Source organism: Poecile atricapillus, chromosome 27 (assembly GCF_030490865.1).
Source record: "Poecile atricapillus isolate bPoeAtr1 chromosome 27, bPoeAtr1.hap1, whole genome shotgun sequence".
Taxonomy (NCBI): Eukaryota; Metazoa; Chordata; class Aves; order Passeriformes; family Paridae; genus Poecile; species Poecile atricapillus.
In genome coordinates, this window is record NC_081275.1 from 363,500 (window position 1) to 375,300 (window position 11,801).

Here is an 11,801-nt window from a genome sequence, read left to right on the forward strand (position 1 = left end):
ACTGGTGAGCTGTATGAAACTAAGGAGGTAAAAGCAAGCATACATAGCCAGCCTGTCACCCTCTGTGATTCACTCCATCATCCTGCACAAACAGCAGACTTAAAAAACAACTTCAGAAATATTTTATTTGTTTTGGAAAAAAACTAGAGTAACAAACTTTATCTGGGTTCAAGTATAGTTTATAAACACAAGAAGGACCTGTTGCCAGCACCACTACTCCCATCAATTGCACCTACACAAGGATACTCAGTGCTTCAGTAAAGAGCAGATGACCTCCAGCACCCATGGTCCTTGGAAAAAAAGTCAAACTAAATGTCTTAAATACACCTCCAAAAAAACCAAACAGCACGGAATGGGGAGAGCTGCCACAGCAGCAGGGCAGAGTCACACAGCCATGAACCACAGGCAGCCACGTGAGCAGCTTTTACCTGTCAGTGAAGGAAGGCAGAAGAGCAATGGTAATGGAAAGGTTAAAGTTCAGTTCTATACAGGAGTTGTGAGCAAGAGGATCAGCATGAAAATCAATTTACTTTTCCTCTGTGTCAGGGTAAGTCACTGAGAACAGGCAGGTAAGAGTGTTTCATGCTGTGAAACCAGCCCAGCTAACATGAAGTTCAACTGGAAGGGGATAAAAAAGCTGGTACATTGTACAGGCATCCACACTGCTCTGGTGACCCAGGAAGCTGGAAGGGGAGGCTGGAAGGCCCTGTCTGACCTGGAGTTCAGAGTGGTCAGCATCGAGTGAGAAGTCTTCAAAAACCCTCTCCACACTGGAAGAATCCAGTGTTGCAGAGGAATGCCCAGTGCAGCAGGAGTGCCTGGAATGGCATCAGCTTATCTTTGATCTCCCATTTTTTCATCACAAAGCAGTAACTAAGAATATAATCCATTTTTCCCCCCCATTAAAACTTTCCCTATGACAACACTGTTACAGGAACTTGACTAGTTCTAAGAGAATGCCCAAAACTAAAACCTGCCCACCTCCCCTCAACTCTAAGGCACCCTTAAAAGAGAAAGAACCAAGAAGGGCAGGGACATGCAGCCTCAACTGTGAGGAAGCCAGTGATTTTTAGAAACACATAAATAGAGACCATAACTACACAGACTCACTCAACCCCCTTAGGTGGTCTACCAGTGCTCAGCTGGAAGAATGGGGGCTCCAGGCACTGCACCTTCTGGAATACTCCACAGCTCCTTGGGTTGATCCTTTTCCAGCTTAGGTCTGTCTATTTGTATCCAGGCTACTTCTTAAGTAAACAGGCAGTTGAAGTTCCTTCCCAAGGACCTGTAAACTCTTCTGTGTGTAACATTCATCAGCTTTTATGAACAGGATCAATAAATTACAATGTCCAGAAAGCTCCTCCTCAGTGTAGTCCCTATTTTTCTAGAATTCCCAGTCATCCACATCCAGCTGCTCCAGATTTGACACCAACCCAAAAATGCCACTGGGGTCCTGGGGCAGTGTCCCTTCCAAATTGGTGATGGGGGTGACAGGGCGCAGAAGTTCAGGGAGTGCTTCGGAAGCACGGCGCTTGATCTGCAGAGGAAGGACAGATTGAGCACACAGGGCTGCTCAGGTGCTGCTCCACACCCAGCACTGCAGGCAGAAACAGGCAGGAAACGCACGGGGCACCCTCTGGTCTCCTTAAGGAGCAAGTTAGAAGTGCCTCGCCCAGAACTCAGCAGCCTGCAGGGGAAGAGCTGCTCTGGCTCCCAGGACAGGCAGATTTAAAACCTCAGATAAGAGATGCTTCAAGAACAGCCCAAGCACCTCCCCCGGAGGATGTGACGATCACCACTCTGCACTACAAATAGTCAAAAAACTGACTTAATCTCTCTGATCACAGCGAATTCAGCAATTCAACATCCCCACCCTCACAGCAAGACAAAGCAAAGCACTGTGCTTTACTTGTAGATAAATTAATTCCTTACCTGCTTAAAAAAGGGGTGACTTAGCAGAGTGCCTGCGCTTGGCCTGTGGAAGGGAGGTAAGAAAATCAGCCAGTGCTTGAAGTCAGGCAGTGGGATTAAGACAAGACCAGGGTCCTTCCTGCCTGTCCTATTTCTCAGCTATTGGGTATCTCCCTTTTTTCAGCAGTAGCACTGCTTATTAAGCATTTACAATCATGTAATATTTTACGCAAGGAGTTCAACCTCCTTCTAACCTTCAAGTTACATACACCCCCTACATCTGCCCAAGGACAGTGTCTGAGCAGTCAGTTTTCAGGGCACCTCTGAAAAGTCTGTCATGGCTACAGATTGCCCTCGCTACAAAGAGAAATGCAGCTTTGATCACTTCCCATCATTGCTCTCGGCTGGCTGAAGAGCAGCCACTTGCAGTGATGGGAACTGGGTAAACACGGTCTCACAGGGGCCAGAAACACAAGCTGTTTATTTTCTTGATGTGCAGCACCACTTATCCCCCAAGGAAGGCTGCCAAACAATTCCTCAAAAAAGGAAAGAAAGTGCTCCAAGTGTTAACACTGCTTGTTCTACACACCTGGACTGCTCTCCTCAACAGACGGGGCACATCCTCACTCCACTACGCTTTCAGAAAGAAAACTGTAAATATCTACTAACTCCCACAGTTTAACCAGCCCTAGAACAGCCCTGGTGAGGAGAGCAGCTTTCAGCAGGCTTTACCTGAAATCGGGGTTCCTCTGGAGGCACTGCTCCACGAAGTTATGGAAGTAGGTGGAGAAGGTGCGCAGGTAGGGGTGCAGGGCTGGCTCCCCGTTGGCCGCACGCACGTTGCTCATGGCTGTGCTCTCCCCCATCCCGTAGTTTGCGCTGGAGCGGGACGTCTTCATGGTCAGCTCGTCAGCAGGAATTGTGGTGGTGTCTAGCAGGCAGGGAACAGTTCCATTCAGCTTTTCTAAGAGCATCTGGAAGAGCAGGGGCACAAGCAACATCACACACAGTTCAGGTTTCCCACTCACGCAAGCAGGACCTTTCTGTGTTCACACCCCAGAGCAGGAAAGCAGTTCCAGGTGCCAGGATGAAGGATGAGTAAGGAGCTTGCAAATCTTACCTGAGTAGAAGGCATGTCTTTAAATGGGACATGTCCATTTGCCAGTTCACAGGCCGTTATCCCCACACTGTAAATGTCAGATTTTGCATCATAACCCTGCAGATTCTACATGAAAAGAAAAAGTAGCTTCAGGGACTCGGATGTGACTGAATGGGCAATACCCATGATTCAACTGCAAGCCAACAAACCCAGATGATTAGAACAGGACAGTACCAGCCACAGATAGACTACTTTATTGTGGTGAGGGTTTTTCGGTATGTTAAAACACACAGTTAAGGTCAGCATTTACATAAGTGAAATCAGCCAGCCTGTAGGGATGGCATCTGCCCTGGGTAACTTGCATCTGATGTAACACTTTGTTAATGAGACAACCTTTAGAAGTGCCTACAATTTAACTTTTGAGTCAACTAGATCAAATTCTACCCACTTGCTCTGCATCCACCCCAAATCTGCTTCCTTTAGCTTCTCTTCTTTCCTTGTATTCATGTACCCTTCCCCTTGCTAGGGGTCACTGGTTTTAAGATAAGAAGAAAAAGAAAGGACTAGAACTCATCACAAGAAAGCAACTCTGCAGGTTCTCTCATGTCTCCCACCCTACACGCCTTCAACTTGCCCCAAGAGCTCACAAAATTATACAGATACAACACATCACTAGACACAAGCAGCTTCTTTTAAACACACCTGCTGCAAAACCTCAGGACTGAGCCAAGGTAGCACTTTGATGCTGTATTTGGGGAAGTCATGAACAACTTTGAGTCGCTGCCCATGGTTGATCATACTCAGGTTACTCCGCAGGCCAGAAAGGTACACCTTCCCATCTACAGAGATCAGGATATGGCTGGCTTTAACACTCCTGGGGAAAAAAGGGAAAAACAGTCAGCTTCCCTGGGCCTTACCAAACAGCTCAATGCGTAGGACAATACTTGATCACCTTTATACCAGGAAGCTGAGACTCCTAACAACCATCTTTGGATGCTGGGCAAAATCAATTAACAGGATTCTATTCATCACCTTTGCAAGTTCCCAAAGAATGTTTCTGTGGCGAGGAGAAATGCAGGACTAAATGTTATAGATTGTGATTTTAGATACACAGTGGTCTTTGGGATAAGTTTGCTCCACTTTCATGCAGCTTACTAAGATCAGTGATGTCACTTCCCATGAGTATCAGAGTTGCTCTAACAGCAAAGTAATACAAAACTTAATGTGTTCTGTGTCTCCTGATTCATCCTCTGCTCTACTCTGAGTTTTATTTCCAAGAACCTCCACCAGAAGGAAAATGACCAATGTATTTTTCCATACCTATGTACATAGCCCATATGGTGGATGTAGTCAAGTGCTTTCAAGACGCCTTGGAGAATGTAAGCAATGGCCAGTTCAGTCATCCCATCCGTAAAATGGGTACAGATTAAATCTTTTGCAGAACCTAGAAAGAAATGAAACACCACCTGTCAGAACAAAAACCCCAAGGACCTGTCAGCTCTTCAATTTCCTTTCATAGAACATGAGGAACAGAAAAAGGTACCCCCCTCTCCACTCACCATAGGCCATGAAAGAAGTCACTACCCACAGCTCATTGTCAGCTATGAAAGTTGCTTTGTATGGCACGATGTTAGGGTGGTTGAAGAGCTTGGAAACATGAAGTTCCCCCTAAAATAAAAGATATTTTGATTAAATTTAGTAAATGCAGAAACACGACTGCAGTATTGGCAGGCACTGCTCTTGCTGTCTGTCCTCTTCTAAGCTTACATGATGAATGGTGTTACCTGCAAGAATGTGACCATTTCATTTGTGCAGGCCTCCAAGTTCACTCTTCTGACTGTGACATACTCTCCCGTGGGCTTATACCTGGCCAGGTTCACAACCATCAAGTCTTCAAAGCCCCTGCCTGAAAGAGAAAGCACTGAAGCTTCAGTAATGCTTTTAGAAGCACTGAGAGGAACTCCTCCTGAGCCTTCAATAATCTTTACCTTCACTCACTGAAACTACTTTTGGCTTTGTAAAAAAGAGTAACTGTTCCATCAGATACCACCTTCCTTGGCATGTATCCCACAGAGAGGAATCCTCCTAGCCAGTAGAACTACCCTGTTCTTCAAATTCAGGACTGAGGCAGAAACGTGATTAGGAGCACCAAGGACATGTTTCAGGCTGTTTCTGCTGACTGTACTGCACCCCCAGCACCACTGACCCACAACATGCCCCTCTCAGGTGAAAACCTTTAGGACTGGCTTCTCATTTTTTATTCAGATTATTTTAAAAATCAAAGATGCAGACATCCAATGTCAAAAATAAGCAATCAATCAAGAAAAGGAAAACAAATCTGCAGAAATTATTTTCTTTGCAAAGCAGACTCTCATCCTTCAGCCCTCCAGAATTACCTATGATAGTGAGCAACTCATAGCAGCTGCTGTCTGGCAGGAAGTTGCTCATGGTGTCCCTTTTAGGGGAAGAAGCTATCGACTCGGAGCTCGCCTCATTTGTCTGAGGAAAAAAGAATGAAGTCAGGTCAAAGGAAATAAAGATCACCTGCTGGAAAAATTATCTGCACTAAAATCACAGGAATACAGAAGAGGATTTAACTGCTGTCAAAATAATTTTAAATAGTCATTTATCAATTGAAACTCAGGAGATGCCTCATTTCAGAAGATCCAGACATCTGTGTTACAAATCACGTAACAAGTAGATTGTTAATCACTGTGAGAATTTATTCAGGAATATTTGGATAAAGCCAAATATTATTCCCCAGGACAGCGTAAACTCTGCTTTGCAGTAACTGCCTTTCTCTTATAACTCCTGTTCCACCATCCTGTTGCCTGAGCCAGAGGCAAAGGGAAGCTGTTCACAGCCCTTCTCTGCACTGTAGCATTTGGCTTTCCTGGCAGATGCTGCAGCTCCTGTGGCTCCTGGTTTTCAGCTGCTCACCTGGGATAAGCCCAGCACAGCAGAAGCTGCTTAGCTGAATGGTACAAATGATGAAGAAAACCAGACACACATGAAAAGAGAAGCTCCAAATGAAAGCAAAAACTGAAAAGCTTAAGTGCTTCTGGGAAAAAAAAAAAAAAAAACAACAAAAACAAAAAGGGAAAAAAGCACCCCCCCACCATACAGGGAAGCAGCATTCCCAAGCCTGTCAAGCTTTCCCTCACTCCATCTGACATAAAGCTTTCTGCCTTATTTACATACACTGAAATCTCCCCTGGTGGGATTTTGCAGATGATAAACCTCAATGCTCTTGCAAGTTCTTTTATACCTTCCAACTCCTTCAAATGGCCAAAGTCACAAAAAGAGAAACCTAACAGGGATTAGAATTTATGTGGTATCTAAAACCGTCTTTAGTTATCTCAAATTTCCAGCACATTAAGTCCTCCTGGCATTTGGAACACCAACTCAATTTTTCCACCTCATTCTTCATCAACTGCAAATGCCCTTTATCAGACCTTTCTCATGGCAGATGAAGCAGAAAAGGTTTGTGCCTTTTCCTACCTTAACAGCAGACTGCGTTTTTTATTTCCATCACTGAAAGATGGAAACAGCACAGTGACAGCTGAAAAACAACGAACTTGCTGTTCTACCCTCAGCCCAGGGTAAATGGAGTGCAAAGAGCACAGACAGGAGCTTGCTGTAAATTACCTCGGGATGCTGAAGTGCACTTTGGGAATAAATTAGCACCACGCTTCCCAAGTTCCACCTTTTCAACTGGCTTTCAACAGCACATTGCCTATTTTTAAATATTTTTTTAATATTTTTAAAATATTTTACATTAAGGGAAAAGGCAAAAATTAAGATTTGTGGTGCTTTGGTACAATTTCAGCTCAAACAACTCAGGCTATTTCAGCATAGCTAAAGCCCCTGGGAGCAGCATTTCCAGATCCTTTCTTTTAGTGAACACTACAGTGCAGTATCTTGGCTCAGATCAGGATTTCAAACTTCTGCTAAAGAGGCCTGTTCATTCTGATCTCAACTGTATCATTCATTACTTCTTCCAGCAATTTCACACAGTCCTGTCAACAGCAAGATGGCCAGGAGACACACAGGCAGATAGAAACCTCTGAAGCAGAAAGGCACCAGCAAGGAGATGGAAGCAGGAGGCTGGGAAGCAGTCATGGAGCGGTGACAGCAGGTGAGACACTGAGCAACACGTAAGTGGTGTGGTTTATTAAAGTCCACTCCAGGTAGAGGACAAGCCAACAAAGCAGATGCACAGAATTAAACAAATTTAATCTTATTAATGGTGTAGGCTGTGCAGTAATGGAAAAATACTGTGAATTCCCTATTGAAAAGTCTTCCAGTATGAGGTCTTCACTCACCTCTCCTCATGTTAGCAGTGACCAATAACAGAGTTAATGCAAAAGGAGCTCAACCAGAAATTTATCAACATCATACAACAGTTTAAAAAAATAAAGTTAAACTGAAATGTCATTTATGAGATATTGCAAAAAAGCTCCTCAGTGGTTTCACACAGGACAATTTTTGGTGTATGGTCAAAAGCAGCTGCAAAATGAAGTCCCATATGACCAGTTTTATGGCATGACATTCATTCAGAGCTGGCTTTTGGCTTGGGAGTCCAGTTTAACTGGAGATGGATTTAAAGGAAATTAATCTTTGAAAGGCAGCTACTGGTATAAATGCCATAACAAAATCAGTTGTGATGTTTGCAAGGATCTGCATTTGCCAAATGACATTCATCTGAGTTAGGAAGAGATAATATCAGTTTTGTTCTGCTGTCTTCCCCTCCACCTCCTCACTCCTTTCCCTCACTTCAGCATAAGCAACAAAAATTTTCCTCCCACCCCCCCTCCCCAAATTATGTACCCTTTTCTACAGCCCTGGTGGAAAAAAACAGGCTTTTATCTAGACATAAAAAGATCAAAATGAGAATCAGCATAAGTGTCTTTGCCCAAGAAAACCCTTGGAAAAAACCAAACCAGATGCTAATCTCAATTTGCTTCCAGCCAAGCATGTCTAACACTCAGCAATTTAAAAAAAGGTGTGAATTGAGTCAACTTTATACAAAACATTCCATATACATCTCCTATTTTGAGCTTCCTTTGTGCCAGTAAATTACAGACACTGGCACAAAAATCAATTATAAGCAGCTTGAATTGACACAGTTATGATCAAATCACACTTAATTTGTGTTTGTGATTAGCTTAAACTAGAGCAACACTTGCACACCTGCGGTGTGGGGAATCATTTAGATTAAGATCCTCTGCAGTAAATTGTGGTATTTTATGTGTTACATGCTCATTATGAACCAGATAATGAGCAATCAGGGCCTGAAGAACAAATGCTTTTCAGAACTTCCATAAAACTAAACTCTTCTTTCCTTCTCTGAAGGATCAGAACTAAATCAAAAAGAGACCCTTGAGGGGCTGCGGGAGGAGAATGACAAATAGAAATCCATGAGATTAAGTTTAAAATTTTGAGTTGTCACATAGAGTTTGAAAACCACACACCAAAATCTCCACTCCAGGGTGAAACCTGTTTCCACACTTGTAGAGCTAAATATAGAGATGAGATATATAACTAAGATAAAAAGAAAAATCAAACTTCCACAAGGAATAATCTCCATGCAATGAACCACAGCACCACAGCCTGCACAAATCACTTACTTTTCTCCGAGAGTCACCCGGAGTCTGCTCTGGAGTAAAGAAGCAGAGCACAAACCTGTCAGCTCCTGCTCCTAGGGAGCCATCAGCAGTTTCAAAATCCATTTTTACTCAGAAAACCATAATTAACTTTCCCAAACCCCAAATCCACCTTTTGCATATGAAAAAAAAATGTGGTTATGCTAAGCAACACAGAAGTAATTTAGTACTGTTATCAGTATAAAAATGATTTCCAAATAACTTGCTAGATCTTAGACACTTCTATGTTAAACTTCTGGGCTTAGCCAGCTTGAGTATTTGGATTTACAATAAAATTTAATTATATCTTTTAGTGATAAGATACATCTTTACTACCAAATTACCAAGCTCTACAGACAAAATGAAACATTTCTAGCAATGTCATTTACCAAGAGGAAAACTTACCTCCGAACAGCTCGAACTCTCTTAACCCCTCAACAATAAACTTCTCAGACACCCACCGCTGAAAGAAATAAAAATTCTCCACATAATCAGTTATTCCACCTAGAGAAAAATTTATTTTCCCTACCTTACACGAAAAAAACCCCAAACTTCAATAATTCTACTGTGGTCTGAAATTGATTTGTTGCATCACTAGTGACATCCTTACTTTGGACAAGGATATTCCCTTTTTCTGCCAATGACGTGCACCCAGCAACCACACAGGTGCTGCTGTTATTCCCAACCAACATGCACTTGCAATAAAGTTAATATAATTTTAAATCATTCAAACAAGTTTTTTATACATGCACATACAGCAAAAATAATCAGCATGCCATAACCCCCTCATACAGTCAAATAAAAGTTGGGTTTTTCTGTGTAATAGGTTTTAAAAAAACGCTTTCACTATTTACAAAGAGGGAGTATCTTTGAGAATTCAATTATTTTTGAATATTTGAATATTCGTATTGACTGAATGCACAATTAGAACATAAATATCCTAAAGCTGTTTTCTCCTCCAGAAGTCATACTTGAAATTCACAGCAAGCATTAGGTTGTGCAGAGAAGTGTTTCTACTACTATTGAATACTGCAGTTGAGATAATATACATATATTTACACATAGGATACAATAGAACAGGAGATTTTAAGCTTGCAGAGTGCTGATCATGAAGTTAAAACATCAATCACAAACATCCCCATAGTAGAATTTGCTACTTAACAAAATAATAAACAGCTGAGTTCAGCTGGGAAGCCGGTCCTAGAAAGCACCAATGAGTCTTTAGGTAATGACGACTCAAAACTTGTAAGTAAGAATAGCATCTGAAAGCATTAGAAGTGGTTCTGCTGCAGGAAACTTCCTCATTCAGAAAAGCAGAATCAAACAAAGCTGCTGTGTTTAGCTTTGCAGGCAAAGTGAAGGAAAGAAACCCATAAATTGTGACTCAGGTGAGGAGACTACTTAAAGAACGACTGAAAATAACCAGCATTATGGCCCTTTTTCTTGACTGCAAAGCTCACTACAGCCGCTCTGCACCTCACCCCAAGGAGATGCAGGGTATGTGCGAGGCTGTAGTGCAGGGTTTTAACCAGCGCTGGTTGCACATCTCCTGTAATCATCCCTGTAAGCAGTTCTCCCGTGTCCTTATGGTGCTCTCCAGGCCCGGCCACCCTGCACAAGCGCAAGGCTCGTTCTACCGAGACACGAGGGAAGCTGGAAGGTCTTCAACACTCACCCTAATGCGCTCGGGTTTACTTACAAGGAAAGACATGGATCCGCCGCTGTGGGACACACGCAGCAGAAAGGGCGGGACACCTGCGGACACGGGAGCACGTCACCCCCTCAGCGAGCACCGATCCGCCCTCAGCCCCGCGGCCCGGGAGGGGCCCAGGGCAGCGGTAACCCCGGTAAGCACCAGCCGGTATCCCCACAAAGCACCGACACCCCCCAACTCCCCCTGGGCCCGGCAGTCCCAGGACAGCCCCAGGGGAGCGGTAACTCCGGCAAGAACTACCCGGAGCTCCCCCAAAGCAGCGACCAGCCCGAACACCCCCGTGCCCTCAGGACCCCGCAGGACCCCGCTGCACCCCCCGGCCCCTCACGGACCCCTCAGGCTGCGGCCGCCGCTCACCGGCGGGAGACGCTGCGCGTGACGTCAGCGCGCGCTGACACGTGACGTGCGGTCGCGCTCGCGTGACGTCACGGCCGGCGCTCCCGCGAGCGTCGGGGAAGGAGCGGGCGCCATGTTGGGTCCGTCAGAGGGGCGATGCATTGGGCCACACGCAGCCGCGCAGCACTGCACTGGAAAGACGCCCAGTGGAAAAGAGCTGGGCGTGCTGGTTGACAGGCAGCTGAACCTGAGCCCAGCTGGGCAACAAGGCAGATGGCACCTTGTTTGTCAAAACGTCTGGGAAGCAGGACCAGGGTCGGGATTGTCCCCCTGTGCCAGGCAGTGGTGAGGCCACACCTCAAGTGCTGTGTCCAGTTCTAGTCCCCTCACTTTAAAATTCTGCTGAGGGGCTGGAGAGTGTCCGGAGAACAGAACAGAGCTGGGGAAGGGTCTGGAGCCCCAGGAGCGGCTGAGGGAGCTGGGAAGGGGCTGGAGAATCCCTGAGGGAGCTGGGAAAGCTCAGCCTGGAGCAAAGGAGGCTCAGGGGGCCCTTGTGGCTCTGCACAAGTCCCTGGCAGGAGGGGACAGCCGGGGGGGCCGGGCTCTGCTCCCAGGGAACAGGGACAGGAGGAGAGGGAACGGCCTCAGGCTGGGCCAGGGGAAGCTCAGGTTGGACATTGGCAGGAATTTCTTCACATAAAGGCTTCTCAAACATTGGCAGGGGCTTACCGGGGAGCTGGTGGAGACCCTGTCCCTGGAGGTGTCCAAGGAACCACTGGACGTGGCACTCAGTGCTCTGGGCTGGGGACAAGGTGGGGATCAGGCACAGGTTGGACCTTCTGGGAGGTCTCCAAAGCAATCGATTGTGTGATTCTGTGGGTCCCTCACAGAGCGGCCAAAGCTGTGCCCCCTTGCCCTGCACATCCTCCATCTCCCCCCACCCCGGCTGCACAAGGGGGAGACGCCTTCCTGCAGCCCTGCCCAGCAGGAACCAGCTCCAGCACCTCCAGCTCTCCAAAACCTACACCAGAACTCACTCAGCACAAAGCAGGCTTTGAGATTCTACTAGATGAAAGGAACACTGCGACAAGCCAAG

At 45.5% G+C, this 11,801-nt stretch overlaps 1 protein-coding gene across 4 annotated transcripts; it reads right to left on the reverse strand.

Annotated features, from left to right (window-relative positions):
• Positions 1–99: 99 nt before the first annotated feature.
• Positions 100–10,750, reverse strand: STRADA (STE20 related adaptor alpha). 4 transcript variants are annotated; one of them, XM_058857769.1, is made up of 13 exons: positions 10,702–10,750; positions 10,355–10,410; positions 9,061–9,118; positions 8,641–8,669; positions 5,407–5,509; positions 4,795–4,916; positions 4,570–4,678; positions 4,331–4,454; positions 3,713–3,884; positions 3,032–3,136; positions 2,644–2,885; positions 1,933–1,975; positions 100–1,537 (listed from the first exon to the last, which is right to left on the reverse strand). In XM_058857769.1, the coding sequence occupies exons 2-13, from the start codon at positions 10,364–10,366 to the stop codon at positions 1,385–1,387; spliced, it is 1,272 nt and encodes a 423-aa protein (XP_058713752.1). In that variant the 5' UTR covers positions 10,367–10,410; positions 10,702–10,750; the 3' UTR covers positions 100–1,384. The 4 variants fall into 4 exon arrangements, with proteins under 4 accessions (XP_058713752.1, XP_058713750.1, XP_058713754.1 ...); XM_058857767.1 differs by having other exon boundaries at positions 10,331–10,410; XM_058857771.1 differs by lacking the exons at positions 8,641–8,669; positions 10,702–10,750 and having other exon boundaries at positions 10,355–10,416.
• Positions 10,751–11,801: the final 1,051 nt, after the last annotated feature.

Coding starts and splice junctions, on each gene's coding strand:
- STRADA (XM_058857767.1), bottom strand. CDS start 10,366: ATGTCTTTCCTTGTAAGTAAACCCGAGCGCATTAGG. Junction 1,976..2,643: donor CAGAGGAACCCCGATTTCAG/GTAAAGCCTGCT, acceptor TCCCTTCCACAG/GCCAAGCGCAGGCACTCTGC. Junction 1,538..1,932: donor GTCACCCCTTTTTTAAGCAG/GTAAGGAATTAA, acceptor CTTCCTCTGCAG/ATCAAGCGCCGTGCTTCCGA.